The sequence below is a fragment of the Ammospiza nelsoni genome, chromosome 4 (assembly GCF_027579445.1).
Source record: "Ammospiza nelsoni isolate bAmmNel1 chromosome 4, bAmmNel1.pri, whole genome shotgun sequence".
In the NCBI taxonomy this organism is placed as follows: domain Eukaryota; kingdom Metazoa; phylum Chordata; class Aves; order Passeriformes; family Passerellidae; genus Ammospiza; species Ammospiza nelsoni.
In genome coordinates, this window is record NC_080636.1 from 69,211,222 (window position 1) to 69,228,516 (window position 17,295).

The 17,295-nt window shown below is 44.4% G+C and overlaps 2 protein-coding genes across 3 annotated transcripts; both read left to right on the plus strand.

The window, feature by feature from the left end:
- Positions 1-1,359: 1,359 nt before the first annotated feature.
- On the plus strand, positions 1,360-9,101 carry LOC132072694 (toll-like receptor 2 type-1). 2 transcript variants are annotated; one of them, XM_059471186.1, is made up of 4 exons: positions 1,360-1,439; positions 1,511-1,629; positions 4,508-4,577; positions 6,374-9,101. In XM_059471186.1, exons 3-4 carry the CDS (start codon positions 4,564-4,566, stop codon positions 8,757-8,759), a joined length of 2,400 nt encoding a protein of 799 aa, XP_059327169.1. In that variant the 5' UTR covers positions 1,360-1,439; positions 1,511-1,629; positions 4,508-4,563; the 3' UTR covers positions 8,760-9,101. The 2 variants fall into 2 exon arrangements, with proteins under 2 accessions (XP_059327169.1, XP_059327167.1); XM_059471184.1 differs by having other exon boundaries at positions 1,407-1,439; positions 3,959-4,577.
- Positions 9,102-10,392: 1,291 nt separating this feature from the next.
- LOC132072258 (toll-like receptor 2 type-2) lies at positions 10,393-16,365 on the plus strand. Its single transcript, XM_059470422.1, has 2 exons — positions 10,393-10,472; positions 14,006-16,365. Exon 2 carries the CDS (start codon positions 14,014-14,016, stop codon positions 16,363-16,365), a length of 2,352 nt encoding a protein of 783 aa, XP_059326405.1. The 5' UTR covers positions 10,393-10,472; positions 14,006-14,013.
- Positions 16,366-17,295: the final 930 nt, after the last annotated feature.

The following is a 17,295-nucleotide window of genomic DNA, read 5'->3' on the forward strand; positions in this document are numbered from 1 at the left end:
ACCTTCCCACACTGGAATGCACCAACATGCATGTCCCTTTGCCCAGCCTCTCTTGAAGGAGCTTTTGCTTGGAGCTGAGCAAAGCTTTTTTCCTCCTTATAGGAAATTCCGGTGCCAGGATGTTAAACCCCAACTTCCTCACAACAGCCTGCCAGTGATGGTTTGTACCCGCTGGGCTGTGACAGGGTATTTTCTCTCCTGGTGAGATGAAATGAAGCAGAAGCTGTCCAAACAGCAAGCATAAGAGATCCCATTCCTCTCTGGTCCCAACCCTGCCCCCCTGGTATTGCAGCTTGTGCTAGGAGCCCATAGCTGTAAGTGTTTGTGACTCTGTCCAAAATCCTGCAAAATCTTTGTTTGGAAACAGGAATGGCGCCTCTTCTTTTAAAAACTGGAAATATGGCTTAGGTGTCCAAACATCATTCTGGACAGCCCATATTAGATGACCTCTAGGTCTAACAGCCTAGGATACAGCAAAGCAAACTGAACAACACAAAAGAGTGAGATAGTTAGTTCAAAACACTGTGTGAGTGGTACTTGAGAAAGCTACACTGAAGTATTTCCTGAAGACCTCTAAAAAAATTTAAGAACCAGCTTTGTACGTTGATAACATTGTACCAATCAACATTATGAAAATTGCAGAAAATATGATTTCTAGATTATGTCTGTTTTTAGGGGATGGATCACCAGCAGCAGCAAGCTGGGAGCCTACCTGCCCAATCACATTTGGGTTGAACTCTGAGCTCCCAGTACCACATGAGTTGTCTCAGAGTGCTTATCTCGGAATAAAAAATATGTGTGGTGATAACAGGATTTTGTGTGTTTGTCACAGTGGTCTTCAGAATAGGGTGTCAAAACTTGCCTTTTTTCCCACTGTATTACTGGAAAAGATATATTTACTGTATATCCTAATATTTCTGTAAGAAACAAGTTTTTTCACTGTACCTAAAAGGGAAGATAAGAAAGGAACTGTGTTGTCCAGCTTTGCCTTGCATGTAGGCTGTTTCCTGTTGAAGCAGTTTCCTTGGGAGTCAAGAACTCACCCGAAATATTTTGGCAGAGATTACATGTTTTCTCTTGTTGAGTCATGCTGTTACAACTACTCTAGAAAAATGAAACTTTCCATATCATTAAGATAACTTTTGATGTCTTAGTGTGCAAACTTCCCTGCAAGATGCTCCTCAGTTAAGGTAGAAAATCAATGTTGTGTTTTTCTGACTGAAAGCTTTCAGGAAGGATATGACAAAAATAAATCCACAACTCTGCTTCCTTGGCAGAGGCAGTGCTGTAGGCTGGCTGCTGAATGACTAACCAGTTATATCATTAACATGCTCTGCTACAACTGCAGGATTGCCCAGAAGAAAAACAAAAATAATTGGGTCCTTTGCAGTTAAATTTCAAGTCTGAAGATCTAACCAGAGGATTGAACAGCTGGCAGGGTAGGCCTGATACAGAACACAGCAAAATTAAAATGGTTTACTTTTTGTTATTGTGTACCTTTTTGTTGTAGCTTGAAGATGAATACCTGAAGCTCTGCAAGACAGATTAAAGCACAGGCACCAGCAGTGCATGCAAAGAATCTATTCCCAGGACCATGAAAGGATGCCAAGCCATTCTGCTTTCAATTACGTGAGTATTATACCTCCTGCTCCAAAGACTGCAAGGACAGATTTGACTTTTGGCTTTTCCTTGCCATCGTTTTCTGGGGACACTTAGGGTAAGCATCCCAGGTTCAGCCTGCCTGACACTGCTGCAGCCAAGCTGACATACTGACACATCCTGGTTTCCAGTGGTAAGTATGAGGAAGCAGTTTTGTGCTGTTTACAAAGATTTGGAAAGTGTGCTTTCTGCTTGCATCACAAGCAGAAATAGTTTCATGGTCAATAGTTTCATTCCTCCCTCCCTTTTCTACTGCTTCTGCTTTTTCTTTGAGGCAGGGATCTGGGACCTGGGTTAGGTCCCCTCTGCACTGCTCACTTGTCCTTTCTCAGCAGAAAAGCAACAGGCAGCTCTCAGTGTGGACACTGACATAGAGAAGGAAAGAGAGGAAGGGGGCGGGGAATGCAGGATCCTTCCGTGTGAGACTGGGAACGGGAAGTGCTTAAAGAGTGCATCATGCCCAGTTTGGGTACTGCTTGTGCTGCTGTTGGATAAAGGGGAACATGTAAAGCAAGAAAGCTTCAAACATAATTGCCACATCTCTGTCTTATCCCCATCTACTGCTGGTAAAGGCTCATGCAGTGTCTCTGCTTGGAACACCTGCAGTTACAAAGGCAGAGCTTTGTTGCAGAACCATGTGCTTCTCTTAGGAAAACGTAGTGTAGGTGGAGGCATGGATCTTGTTTCAAACAGTATTAAAGAGGAAGGTTAATTATAGCATAAACTTGGAAGGGGAGAGAAAGCACCTAAAAGGTGCATCTTTGTTCAATGCTAAACATGCAAGTTACTCTGGAGGAAAAGCAGTTGAAGAGTATTCTCATCTTAAAAGACAGCAGCTTTCTCCTTCTTTAGAGTCTTTGATTTCAAAAGAAGTTTTGAGCCATGCTGCACCTCAATTTGAAAGGTAATGCTCTGGGAGGCAGGTGGCTGGTACCTTGTCTGTGTGCGTGGAGCAGCTTGTGGAGAGCATTTTTGCACATCCTCAAACCTTCCTGAGTCTGGGTAATGTGATAAACCCTGACAGTCGCCCTGACATTTCTTGGCATTTTAAGCAGCTTGCTGAAATGGACTGCTTGGTTTGTGAACTGTGGCGTAGTCACACCAGCGACTTCTTTTTCTGAGAGAAACCAAAAGCCTGGCCCAGTGTAGATCCATCTGTAATGAGAGGTGGCTGAGCCTGTATGTTAGGAAAAAGTGGCTTCTTCTGAAAAAACAGCTGGTACATACCTCAATTCTCCACAAATGCATGGTGATAAAGCTGTAACAGACAGAAGAGAGTGCCCATTTCACACTGAATCATGTACATGCTCTTCTTCTCCAAAACTCTTCTCAAATTAACGAAATTTTTTTACTGTATGGGAGAGGTGCAGTTTTGAAGACAAAAATATACAGTAACATGTCTCATTAAACCCAGAGTTAATATTTTGAAAACTGAAGTCTTCCCTGTTGAAGAGCAAGAACCATTTCAGCTGCTAGAGGGAAGAGGTGGCTTTGGGGAAGTTGATGACGTCCTTTCACTGAAAGACTATTTCCCTCCCCCTCTCTGCCCCACAGCTTTGCCTCTATTTTACAATGTTATGCTCATCAGCTACCCTCTGTAGTAGTCAGAGAATTCAAGGGTATCTCAATTTTCCAATTTCTTTTTCTCTTAACCTAATGTGCAATGCTCATGTCAGTGCAGTGGGACTGAAGGTTGCTATGAGGTGCATTTGGGCTCTCTGTGCACTTTGCCACCCTTGATCACACAGATGCTTCTGTGGGCCCTCTGACAAGTGGTAGGAATCAGTCCCTCTGTCTGCTCTCAGGCAAGTACTTCTTGGTGCAAGAGGTCAGCAAAAGGTGACAATTTCTGAACACAGAAAAGAAATGGTAACTGCAATAGGAATGTTAGTGTTTGAATTTAAAGGACTTGCCTTTCAGAGCTGGTAGGATGACTCCCTGCCCCTTTATGTAAACAGCATGCTTGGCTATTTGACCAACCATGTATTACTTCAGTCAGGTTAAAATGAATGCCATCAAACCTCCTCTCTCAAAACTGCCTTTGATGTTTACAGAGAGATACTTTGCTTCAGACTGTGTCTTCTGCTTCAGAGAGAATATCATTCCTGTTATTTATTTTCTGTTGACAACATATGACTGTAGTGTCCTAGGAAATTAAAGGATGCTGAGTGTTTCTATAGTACTCTCCTTGACTAAACAATTTGACTCCAACACAATATAATATATGCATCACTCTATATATTGATAATGTCTTACAGACTTACATAAGTTGGTTGAGCTGAGATGTTCTGTTTCTCAGCACAGTGAACAACCCCCAGTGCCTACCAGACAAAAAGTATTGAAAGTAGAGATACAGGGAAATGGATGCAGTCTGCCTGGGAACTGTTTCTGCACTTAATAGTGGAGGAAGTGATTGTGAAAGAATGACTTGCGCAAAATGGTTGCATCAGCCTTTCCAGCAATGGGAGCTGACTGACAAAAAGAAGAGACTGACACTAAATTTTATCTTTCAAAGAAGAGAGTTCAACTACAATCTCTTCTCATTTTTTGTGTCCCCAATCAGCAGCAATGGTAGAATTGGTTGAAAGTGAGTTTGAAGGGTGAGCCATACATGCTGGACAATCCTGGACTCTTCAGAAGCCATGGTTTCCTCAGGGGAGCCACCACTAGAGAGAAGAGATGCAAACTGTTATGATTCACTGGCTGCCTAGTTAAAGGACACTGGGAAACTGGGAATATGAAGTTTTGTTTGAAGAGAACAATATTTTGAGGCTGAAATATTTTCTCACTTTGGGACTATCGCCTCATCAGACCTGTCAAAAATTTCCAGCTTTTGTTGTGCTTGCAGGTACAAAGTGACCATTCAGATGCCTTGACCAGCACACAAGGAGACTGAAACACAGCATGCAGTACACAAGGTAAGTACTTAACCTCTGCTTATTCAGGGTTTACAGGTAGTGTTCATCTGCACTACTGGAACTGTTTGCGGTTCAACCTTGGTGGAGTGTTCTTTGGCACCTGTGGCAGGAAACACAGCCCTTCTTTACATTAAAATCAGTATTGTTCTAATTACGTCCACTGTTTATGGGGTGACAGTAACATCTATATCCCATCTATTACTGGTGTTGTTTTACAGAAAAGTCTGATAGCCTTCATTTCATATCAGGTTGTTCTGCCTTTCCAGTAAAGAATGTGAACTGCTTACACAGTGTGCAAAAGGGTGTGGCAAGAGCTCTGCTTTTAGAAGCCCTGAGGCTGGTGAGACTCCATGCAGGGGACCCTCAGATCTCTTCCAGGAAAGTTTGTGCTGTTGGAAACCTCAGCCCACTGGAAGGGCTGAGAGGGAGAGCAGGCTCTGTTTGGGCTTCTGCCTGCCATGTAGCCATACAGAATGGGCAGGCTGATGCTGCATGGGCTGTGAGAGTTTGTAATCATAGAATCACAGAATCATTTTGGTTAAAAAGGCCCTTAAGACCATTGAGTCAAACCATTAACCTAATACTGCCAAGCCTACCACTAAACTATGTCCCAAAGCACCATGTCTGCATGTCTTTTAAATACCTCCAGGAATGGTGACTCCACCACTTCCCTGGGCAGTCTGCGCCAGTCCTTGACTGCCCTTTCTGTGATTTTTTTTCCTAATATCCAGTCTAAACTTCCTTTGGTGCAACTTGAAGCTGTTTCCTCTTTTCCTATTACTTGTTACCTGGGAGGAGCGACTGACCCCACTCACTACACTGACCCCCACTGACTACAGACTCATTTCAGGCAGTTGTAGAGAATGATAAAGTCCCCTCTGAGCCTCCATTTTCTCCAGGCTAAACAACTATATCTCCCACAGCTGATTCTCTTAAGACTTAAAGTCTAGACTCTCCCCCAGCTCCATTGCTCTGCTCTGCAAAGGCTTCAGTACCTCAATGTCCTTCTTGAAGTGAGAGGACCAGAACTGAAGACAGGATTTGAGGTGTGACTTCACCAGTGCTGAGTACATGGGGAGTGGTCCTGTTAGTCACACTATTTCTGATCCAGGCCAGGATGCCATTGGCCTTCTTAACCGCCTGGACATATACTGGATATTCAGCTGCCTGTTGACCAGTACCTCCAGATCCTTTTCTGCTGGGCAGCTTCCCAGCCACTCTGACCATAGCATTTAGTGCGGCATGGAGTTGTTGTGACCCAAGTGCAGCACATGGTACTTCATTCTGTTGAGTTTCATCCAGTTGGCCTCAGGCCATGGATCCATCCAATCCAGCTCCCTCTGTAGACCCTCCTTACCCTACAGCAGATCAGCACTCCCACCCAACTTGGTGTGGTCTGCAAACTGAGTGTGCACTCATTTCCCTCATTCAGATCATTGATGATCTAACCATCTTCCGCTATTTGGAGCTGAAACATCCAGCTGTAACTTCTTGGCTGAGAGGGAGCATAATGTGAGAGATGAAAGAGGTGAGTGCCATAGAAAAGCAGGATACTAAGAATGGTCTTTATGGTTCTTGACAAGTGATATGGCTGTGCTCCAGGGATGAGCAACACACCATGGTTGCAGGTCTGAGAAGGTCAAGTAGGAGAGGGAGACTAACATCACAGGATAGCATTTAAAAAAAAATTAATCTGAGATTATTAAAAAAGTGGTGCAGCAAGCATTTCAAGAGTTTTCAGCTGCTGTTTGAAATTAAAATTTGACCCTACCATCTCTTTTTTCTGTTTCCTACAGCAAAATGTCCATCCAAGCAGACCACAAATCAAGAACTACACACACCTGGCAAGTATTGGCCATCTACATGGCCTTATCTGCAAGCCTCTCCGAGCAACAAGCACTGAAGCAGACTTGTCCTTCATGCGATGCCACTCAGCTTTGCAACTGCTCCTCCATGGGCTTGGAATTCATTCCCCCTGGGCTCACAGCCAAAATCACAGGGTTAAACCTGGCTCACAACAGGATAAAGCACATCCAATCCCAGGACCTGAAGCAGGCTGTGAACCTGAGAGCCCTGCTGCTGCAGTCCAACGAAATCAGCTCCATAGATGAGGACTCCTTTCAGTCCCTGGAAAAACTGGAGCTCTTGGACTTATCAAATAACAGCTTGGCTCACTTGTCCCCTGTGTGGTTTGGGCACCTTTTTTCACTCCAGCACCTCCATCTTCAAGGCAATTCCTACAGAGACCTGGGGCAGAGCCCCCCCTTTTCTAGGCTGAGGAACCTGAGCTCTCTCCACCTGGGCAACCCACAGTTCTCTGTGATAAGGCAAGGGAACTTTGAGGGCATTGAGTTTCTGCACAAGCTGTGGATTGATGGTAGCAATCTCAGTCAGTATGAGCAGGGAAGTTTGAAATCAATTAAGCAGATTAATCACATGATCATAAACCTAAGAAATAGTAATATATTCTCAGAAATTGTTAGGGACCTTGTGTACTCTGTCACTTGGCTGGAAGTGGCAGAAATCGAATTACCGGTTGAAAAAAAAAGCTTGGTGCAGAATTCTACGCATCCTTTTAGGATGCAAAAACTCACATTTAAAGAAGCTTTATTCACAGATCAAACTGTCAGCCGAACAATAGTGTCACTGAAGGAAATCACCTCTTTAAAAGAGTTACAGGCAATCAACTGTGTGCTTGAGGGGAAGGGAAGATGGAACACAGAAGAAATTGCAAGGAGTGGACAAAGTTTTGTTGAAACCATAACGGTAATAAAGGCAGTGATTCAGAATTTTCATTTGTTTTTTGACCTGGAGGGCATGGAATCACAAATAAACAAACTAAAAAGACTCACTATCACAAGCTCTAATGTTTTCATGGTACCATGCAAACTTGCAAGAAATTTTTCATCACTTCTGTATCTGGACTTTCATGAAAATTTGCTTGCAAATTATCGTTTAGATGAGACAATCTGTGAAGGTTCCTGGCCTTCATTGCAAACTTTAAATTTAAGTCAGAACTCTTTAAAATCTCTGGCGCTGACTACAGTGTATATATCTCGACTACCCAAATTGATTAATCTTGACATTAGCCAAAATATTTTTCTTGAGATTCCAGAGGAGTGTACATGGCCAAAACACCTGAGATATTTAAACCTGTCCAGCACTCACATTCCTAAAGTAACACGCTGCATTCCTCAATCACTAGAAGTGTTGGATGTCAGTGGAAACAACCTGAAGGAGTTTGGACTGGAGCTCCTATCTCTGAAGGAGCTGTACCTCACAAGAAACCAGCTGAAGACGCTGCCGGGTGCTGCACCCATTCCAAACTTGGTGTCCTTGTCCATCAGAAGAAACAAGCTGAACAGTTTCTCCAAGGAGGAGTTTGAGTCCTTCAGGAGAATGGAGCTGCTGGATGCCAGTGACAACAACTTCATCTGCTCCTGTGAGTTCCTCTCCTTCGTCCACCACAAGGCCGGGCTAGCCCAGGTGCTGGTGGGGTGGCCGGACAGGTACGTGTGTGACTCTCCGCTGGCGGTGAGAGGGGCGCAGGTTGGCGCTGTGCGCCTCTCCCTGATGGAGTGCCACAGGTCCCTGGTGGTGTCGTTGATCTGCGTCCTGGTGTTCCTGGTCGTCCTGCTGCTGGTGGCCGTCGGCTACAAGTACCACGTGGTGTGGTACCTGCGGATGACGTGGGCGTGGCTGCAGGCCAAGCGGAAGCCCAAGTGCACCCCGCCGAAGGACGTCTGCTACGACGCCTTTGTCTCCTACAGCGAGAACGACTCCGAGTGGGTGGAGAACACCATGGTGCGGGAGCTGGAGCAGGCCTGCCCTCCCTTCCGCCTCTGCCTGCACAAGCGGGACTTTGTGCCGGGGAAGTGGATCGTGGACAACATCATCGACTCCATTGAGAAGAGCCGCAAAACGCTCTTTGTGCTGTCCGAGCACTTTGTGCGGAGCGAGTGGTGCAAGTACGAGCTGGACTTCTCGCATTTCCGCCTCTTTGATGAGAACAACGATGCAGCGATTCTCATCCTCCTGGAGCCCATCCAGAGCAAAGCCATTCCCAAGAGGTTCTGCAAGCTGCGGAAGATCATGAACACAAAGACCTATCTGGAGTGGCCTGCTGGTGAACAGCAGCAGCAGGTGTTTTGGGAAAACTTGAAAGGAGCCTTGAAGTCATAAAAGTCAGCAGTCCCCATTTCAACCTATTTCCACAAAAGCCAGTATATCACTGTTTGTTGCTGCTAAAATTATTTTCGTATTTTTCCTTGTAACTGCAACTGGCTTTGTTTTATGTAGAGATAATTGTCATTTTACCAGCTGGAAAAGGCCTGTTTTAGCCTTTCCATTGATTTGATGCTCTGGTCTTTAAAAGTCCCTGCGAATAACCATGATATTTGGAAGCCATGTTGGACTCCATATACTTTTCTAAGTACATTTTGCTGAGTGTGGGGTATTTCTGTACTTTTTACTCCTGTTACCACTCTAACAATGCCATTGTACTTTTCAAATGAAATTAAACACCATGAGCATTAATCAATATTTCCCTGTGTCCATTTCTTCCTGGGAATGCTTGTTTTTCTCTTCATGATCACCACCACTTTCCTTTCTACCTACCCACAGAAATAGCCAAAGCCTTCTATTTTTGGATGTCAGACTGTGTTTCTAATGTGTGGGCCAGATGGTGTTGCAGACTGGCTCAGTTTTAAGTTTTGCTCTTCTACTTTGCAGAGCATATTAATGTAATCACTGGGCCATGTAAGTCTGACAGTTCTACCTACCTTCCTTTGTAGTCGGTGGAGAAAATCACAGGGATAAGAGGCAGTTCATCTCTCTACTTCAGTGTAAGGTATCTCCTAGAATTATCATATTGCTCTCCACTGATTACAAAGGGAGTCTAGACAAGCAGGTAGATACAGATGTTTACATCAAGGTAGTCAGTCCCACACTGAGTGCTTGGATTTCCTGTGTTTTAGAATTTCTTATGGGAACCTGAAATTTTCTCTGAGGGGATTAAGTTAGGTGTGGTTTCTCTAACTCAACTCATTTTCATGTTCCCCATTGCTTGTTTTGCTGGAGTTTAAGTACAGGAAAGTCTAGATCTTGATTAAATTTTAGACATGCAGTTGTTTTGTGGTGAAATACTAAAGCCTTGGTGTATGGGCTGACTAAGTATTTGAAAAATAGCAACATTTGTATATTTGTATATTTTCTGTTGCTATATTTATACATCTTCACGTATATATGTGTGTGTATGTGCTTTTATAAATGTGTATCTATTCACACTCCTGTGTGTATGTGTACATGTGTCTACACGAGATAATTTCCGTAGGTGCAGCCTGTAAACACCACTTTCAGTTCTGTTTTCCTGTTACAATGTCATCTCCAGGGCTACCAAGTCTGCTAGGAAGCAATCTTTCTGTTAACTCTCTTGGAGAAATATAGCTCATGGCTTAATCAAGGCTGAACTTCAGGTAGTTGATGAGTGAATCATCCAAGAGCAAACACTGAGCCCTGATAAAATAAATTAGGAGAAATGTGTGCCTAGAGGTAAGAAGGGAAATAAATCTTGCCAGTCATTACAAAGAGAGGGTCAAAGAGAGATGTGGGAGAAGCCTTAGTTTTCACACAGTACACTCTTACCATAGACCCAGACTTTTGTTTGTTGGCACATTTAAAAGGACTGATAATGTAACTGCTCTTATGCCAATCAGATCACCCAGGTGGGAATTCCCCTGCTTATATTGTCAAGGTTGAGAGGTGAAGTGGAAACGGAACAGCGGCGTGAGAGCAAGCTGGGCAAAGGACGATCAGCAAGAGAGAGACAAAACACAGCATCGGTTGACTGGCATTGGAGCTGCAGGTGGCATTTCTGGGAATCTTTTTGGCACACAGGTGAGTTTTCAGGTAGGTGAAGGCTGGACATGTGGGGAAAGACAGTGGAGCTCCAATGCCAGAGCAAGAAGCAAACAGGGAACCCTGGGAAGAGGCATCTTAATCTCTGCCACCAATCCTCCTCTGCAAGGGGGATCCAGGGTGCTCTGGGCTGCTGAGCAGGAGTGTGGGGTGGGGAGGGATTTCTGGCTGCCAGCAAAAGCAGAGCAGGAAGGTGCAATCACAGGCATCTGGCAGGGATGCATGGCAGGCAAAGGAAGGTTCTCCTAGAGAGATGTGACATGCTGATGAGTCCAATGTCCTCTGGGAAGAGGAGAGAGGAAAGCAGCAAATGAGGAAGAGACAAACTGGGTCAGACTGCAGCATTTCTGCACAGTTTCCTCATGGGAGGTTGCCTTGTCCTATTTGTCCTATTTGTATGTTGTGTCCCCTGGGTGTGGATACCAACTGCCCAGGGAAGGCTGGGAGTGAAGGTGGGGTGCCTTGGTTTCAGGAATTCAGCCAGGAAAGAGCTCACTGAACAATGGCCTCAGGACATCAGCTTCCTCCTTACCTAACTGTGACCTGCTGCACACCTTCTGTGCTGGAAGCAAGCAGAGGCATGGCTGTGTGTGTGCATGTGTGGCTGTGCATACGTGCTGTGAGGGCAGTGCTGGGGGCTGGGAACTGGGACATGCATAACCCACACACTGCCAGGTGGAGAGCAGCAGCCTTCCCCAGTCTGCTTGTGGTTTGGCCTCTTCGCCAACCAGTGAAGAGCCTCCCTCTGCAGGCTCCATAGAGCTGCTCAAATTTACCTGCCCACATGTGGCTGGGTAGTGCTCCCCAAGCTAGAATCAATTTGCACGCCATTGGTGCTTTATTTTAGGTCTTACATTAACCTTCCCCATTTGTGAGGTTTATAGAATCTCATTTTGTTGTCAGTCATGGTTTTGTTTAAGAATGCATGTGTATTTCCTCAAATACTTCTACTCATGTGGGCCAGGGGAAATAAGCTTGAGCATGTCTGACGGCTTGGACCCTTTCTCCATAACTCAGAAACATTTTGAATGCCTGGTTTATCACAGCACCTTGTGTGAGTTTACACAGCATCTGTGTAAGTTTATGTATTTTTAGTTGCATTTCAGTTTCATTTGGGCTTTTTAATTCCCAGCCCAACAGGGAGAAGTGATTTCTTCATAGGGCAATGATATCATGGTCTGGGGCTGCATGGGGCTGTGCAGAGGCCTGAAATTACCTTGTAAATCAGGTTCTCAAGCAGAATCATTAGGCAGGAATCAGAAGGGGATGAGAATGGCTGAAAGTGAATGAGGGTGGGAATGGGATTCCTCTGGGTGTGTGTTCAGATTACAGATAAGCAAAAAACTTGGAAAGTCAGCATCCTGAATCACCAAATGCATTAAAGTCCTGCAGTACTTGGATGGTTTCAGGCTGGTAAGGTGGAGAGCCATGAGGCTCTGGTGGTAATTCCTGTGCAGTACCTGCCCAGTTCCCTTGTGTGCTGCCAATTTTCCACCTATAAATAACCTGCCTATAGACAGCTTCGGACTGATCAGGTTGCCTGGTTGCTTCATTTTCTAAAAGTAAGTATTTGATGACAACTATAAAAATACCACCCAAATCTGTTGCTAGTAAAACTCACACTACTCCTAGATGTACTCCTTTAGCCTACACCCTGCATTATTCCAGTTACTCTTGGGAGACCAAAAAGCCCTGCAAAAGAGCCTCATCTGGACAGAAGATGAGTCTAACTACAGACCACCATTTTTTGTTTGGGATTCATGGGATCAAATATCTAGGTATCTAAACTGTGATACCCAATTTTAAGGTAATTGGATAATTACTCTTGGAGTTATTGCATCTTAATCTGGGTGTCCAGGACACACTATATTAATTGTTCCTAAAAGATGTTCTTTCTCTACATTGACTTTGGAGGACATGGTGGATGACCAGATCAGCTGTGGGCATCTAAAGACAGGGAAGAGAACCTTGTTCTTCAAGATCCAAAGCTCTACATCAGAGCCAGACAGAGATAAAAGGAAAGTAACATAAAGGGTAAAAATGTTTATAGTCCTGCAGGTGGGAGGAGATGGAGTGACTGAAAAAATTATCCATAACTTTTCCTCCCCTCCCCATATGCTCAAGCCATCTCAGTCAATTTTTCCACTTTTGGATAATCTTAAGCAGTTATGACTAAAAATAATGCAGCTGGAAGGGTGGGACTTCTCTGTATTGACTTGTATATGTGGGTCAGCTACTTTAAAACAAATCAGAATATTAATTTAGAGTATATCTTCTGTACAGAATCCTAGTGGGATGACTGAGGAAGAAAGCAGTTCTAAAGGAGCCAATCTAACCTGATTAACTTGATAGAGAGCCCACAAAGATTTTGTGAACTCACTGATTGGCCTCTTTGGGGATTGTTCACTCTTTCCACCCTCAATAAGATACCTACTGAGGTAGGTGGGTTTTGTGGCACGCTGGGAAAAATGACATTTTAAAAATGCTTTTTGATCCTTGTCACAAAAGGTTATATTTCAATATGCAATAAAGGTTTTAAAGGGAAAAAACCTCTCTTAGGCTTCAAAAATTATTTTTTCAGCTCCTCAGAAGGATAGAGGAGCTAAAGGCATCCTGTTGGGAGTAAAGACAAGCTGGATAGTGCAGGAATATCTGAAAAAAAAAAACCAAAACCCAAAAAACTATAGCTATGCCAAATCATCATTATGAAAACTGTGAAAGTAGAGTAACACAGGATCCTTATCCGTGTGGCTTCTCTTGAATCATTTCAGTCCAGAAGGCCAGAAACAGGCTGTGGGGCTGGAAAAAGCTGTCTAGTCCAGTCAGCTGATCGGATCTGAGCCCCTGGCTCTTCCTTGTGGCTTGCCCTGATCTTCTCTGTGCCACAGGTTCCCAAAACAGTAAAAGGCAGTAGCAGAGGAGAAGGATGTGGCAGTAAAAAGGAAGAGCTGAGACAGTAGGCAGCAATGGTCAGTTTTACAAACTTAAATTTCATTAGCAGGTATCAGACTGATGGCAACGTGAGAGTCATCCAGGCAAGTGTTTATTTCCCTGCTCACTGGACATTTACAATCAGAGTAGGAAAAGGCATGTAAGATGAAAAATGGACTGAAACAAATGCATTTCTTTTCTTCCTATTGACAGAATAGAGATTAGACATATGCTTGAAGTAAGTATCAAACCTGAATGCTACTATCTACTGTAAGATGCTGACCCTTCTTGATGTAACCAGGATTTAAAACACGTACAGGAGACCCCCTGTGGTAAAAAAATGGATATACAAAATAATATTCACAGATTCAGAAGAAAAAGACATGAGGTGAGATTGAAGTATGAGGGCTACTTATTAAACAGGAGGAGGATCAGGGTAGTAAATGAATCTGTTTCAATTCTGAACTGTGTTAAAACCAAATATTCTAACAGTGCCTTCAACAAGACAACAGTAAAACTTAGATTTATCCGAAATGCAGCTATGCATCTTATATTTGCTCTGATTGTGTTTCATATTTTAGGCAATATAATGAGTGCACACACCTGGCAAGTGTTGGCCATCTACATGGCCTTATCTGCAAGCCTCTCCGAGCAACAAGCACTGAAGCAGACTTGTCCTTCATGCGATGCCACTCAGCTTTGCAACTGCTCCTCCATGGGCTTGGAATTCATTCCCCCTGGGCTCACAGCCAAAATCACAGGGTTAAACCTGGCTCACAACAGGATAAAGCACATCCAATCCCAGGACCTGAAGCAGGCTGTGAACCTGAGAGCCCTGCTGCTGCAGTCCAACGAAATCAGCTCCATAGATGAGGACTCCTTTCAGTCCCTGGAAAAACTGGAGCTCTTGGACTTATCAAATAACAGCTTGGCTCACTTGTCCCCTGTGTGGTTTGGGCACCTTTTTTCACTCCAGCACCTCCATCTTCAAGGCAATTCCTACAGAGACCTGGGGCAGAGCCCCCCCTTTTCTAGGCTGAGGAACCTGAGCTCTCTCCACCTGGGCAACCCACAGTTCTCTGTGATAAGGCAAGGGAACTTTGAGGGCATTGAGTTTCTGCACAAGCTGTGGATTGATGGTAGCAATCTCAGTCAGTATGAGCAGGGAAGTTTGAAATCAATTAAGCAGATTAATCACATGATCATAAATATAAGAAGTATTAATACACTCTCAGAAATTGTTAGGGACCTTGTGTACTCTGTCTCTTGGCTGGAAGTGAGAGGAATAGCATTCAGTAATGCTGCAGAAATGCAAGTATTGAGAGTCATGTCTTCATCTTTTGCAAAGAAAATTTCTTTTAGACAGACTTTACTAACAGATGCTACAGTGCCTGAGATTGTCAGCATTTTAGAAGACATGCCAAAATTAGTGGAGCTGGAGCTGGTAGACTGTAGACTCTTGGGAACTGGACAGTGGAAAATGGAATTTCAAGCAAAGAAATCACAGACACTTAGAGTTTTCACAATAAAGAATTTAGCTATAGAAGAATTTTATTTGTTTACTGATCTTCAGGCTGTGGAAAGTCTACTATCTCTTTTTACAAGAGTCACAGTTCAAAACACCAAAGTTTTTTTGGTACCATGTAAAATTTCCCAACATCTTCGGTCATTAATATATCTTGACCTTAGTGCAAATTTGATCGGAGACCTGAGTTTAGAACATTCAGCCTGTCAGGGTGCTTGGCCATCACTACAAACTCTAAATTTAAGTCAGAATTCACTGAGTGACTTAGAAATGACAGGTAAAAGTTTATCTCATCTAGCAAACCTAATTGTTTTAGACATTAGCCAAAATAACTTTGGTGAGATTCCAGAGGAGTGTACATGGCCAAAACACCTGAAATATTTAAACCTGTCCAGCACTCACATTCCTAAAGTAACACGCTGCATTCCTCAATCACTAGAAGTGTTGGATGTCAGTGGAAACAACCTGAAGGAGTTTGGACTGGAGCTCCTATCTCTGAAGGAGCTGTACCTCACAAGAAACCAGCTGAAGACGCTGCCGGGTGCTGCACCCATTCCAAACTTGGTGTCCTTGTCCATCAGAAGAAACAAGCTGAACAGTTTCTCCAAGGAGGAGTTTGAGTCCTTCAGGAGAATGGAGCTGCTGGATGCCAGTGACAACAACTTCATCTGCTCCTGTGAGTTCCTCTCCTTCGTCCACCACAAGGCCGGGCTAGCCCAGGTGCTGGTGGGGTGGCCGGACAGGTACGTGTGTGACTCTCCGCTGGCGGTGAGAGGGGCGCAGGTTGGCGCTGTGCGCCTCTCCCTGATGGAGTGCCACAGGTCCCTGGTGGTGTCGTTGATCTGCGTCCTGGTGTTCCTGGTCGTCCTGCTGCTGGTGGCCGTCGGCTACAAGTACCACGTGGTGTGGTACCTGCGGATGACGTGGGCGTGGCTGCAGGCCAAGCGGAAGCCCAAGTGCGCCCCGCCGAAGGACGTCTGCTACGACGCCTTTGTCTCCTACAGCGAGAACGACTCCGAGTGGGTGGAGAACACCATGGTGCGGGAGCTGGAGCAGGCCTGCCCTCCCTTCCGCCTCTGCCTGCACAAGCGGGACTTTGTGCCGGGGAAGTGGATCGTGGACAACATCATCGACTCCATTGAGAAGAGCCGCAAAACGCTCTTTGTGCTGTCCGAGCACTTTGTGCGGAGCGAGTGGTGCAAGTACGAGCTGGACTTCTCGCATTTCCGCCTCTTTGATGAGAACAACGATGCAGCGATTCTCATCCTCCTGGAGCCCATCCAGAGCAAAGCCATTCCCAAGAGGTTCTGCAAGCTGCGGAAGATCATGAACACAAAGACCTACCTGGAATGGCCTCTCGAAGAAGAGCAGCAGCAGATGTTTTGGTATAATTTGAAAATAGCTCTAAGGTCCTAGACAATGGCATGAGAAATAAATATGTAGTGAATTTACTCTGCATTTGTTTCACTTGCCTGTTTGTTCCATCACTTATCTGCATCTCAAGAACAGAAAGCAGGGCTACTGCAAATTCTCACACTTGATATGAGATAACTACTTTTTGAAGCTATTTTTTCTGAATAGTTGTACAGGTTTGGGCTGGAAGAGAGTTAATATTCTTCATAGCTCCTTCTGTGGTGCTGTGGTATGTATTTGTGCCCAAAACAGTCTCCATAACAGAGTGGCTTTTTTGCTATTGCTCAACAGTGCTTGCACAGCATCAAGGTATTTTCAGTTTCTCACGCCATCCTGCCAGCGAGCAGGTAGGTGGTGTGTCATAATTTGCAGGGGCACACAGCGAGGACAGCCGATCCCAGCTGACCAAAAGGATGTCCCATACATAATGTCATGACCCATGACAACATCATCAGCACTAAAAGTTGTGGGAAAGAAAGACTAAGGGAGGATGTTTGGGGATACCATATTTGCCTTCCCAAGTAAAAGTCCTGCTTTCATGGCAATGGCTGAACATTTGCCTGTTGATGGAAAGTAGTAAATTAATTCTTTCTTCTGCTTTGCTTGTGAACATAGCTTTTACTTTACCTGTTGGACTGCCTTAATCTGAACTCCCAGGTTTTCTCACTTTTACCCTTCAGATTTTCTCCCCTGTTCCACTGTGGGGAGAGTGAGAGAGTGGATGTGTGGTGCTGAGCTGCCTTTTGAGGTTAAACAAGAGTAGTTATCTACACATGTTAAGCAGCAGTATGAGCAAAAGCTGTTTCATTTAAATATTTAATGATGAAAAGTTGTTTAGATATACAGCTGTGTAGTTTATACATCTTCATCTTGGCAAAAGTTTCAGGAGGGAAGTTGCCTAGCCAAGGGTTTTTCTACATTCTTTGTAAAAAC

What these genes read in the sequence shown, in the direction of transcription:
- LOC132072258 (XM_059470422.1), top strand. Translation starts at nt 14,014, where the DNA reads ATGAGTGCACACACCTGGCAAGTGTTGGCCATCTACATGGCCTTATCT.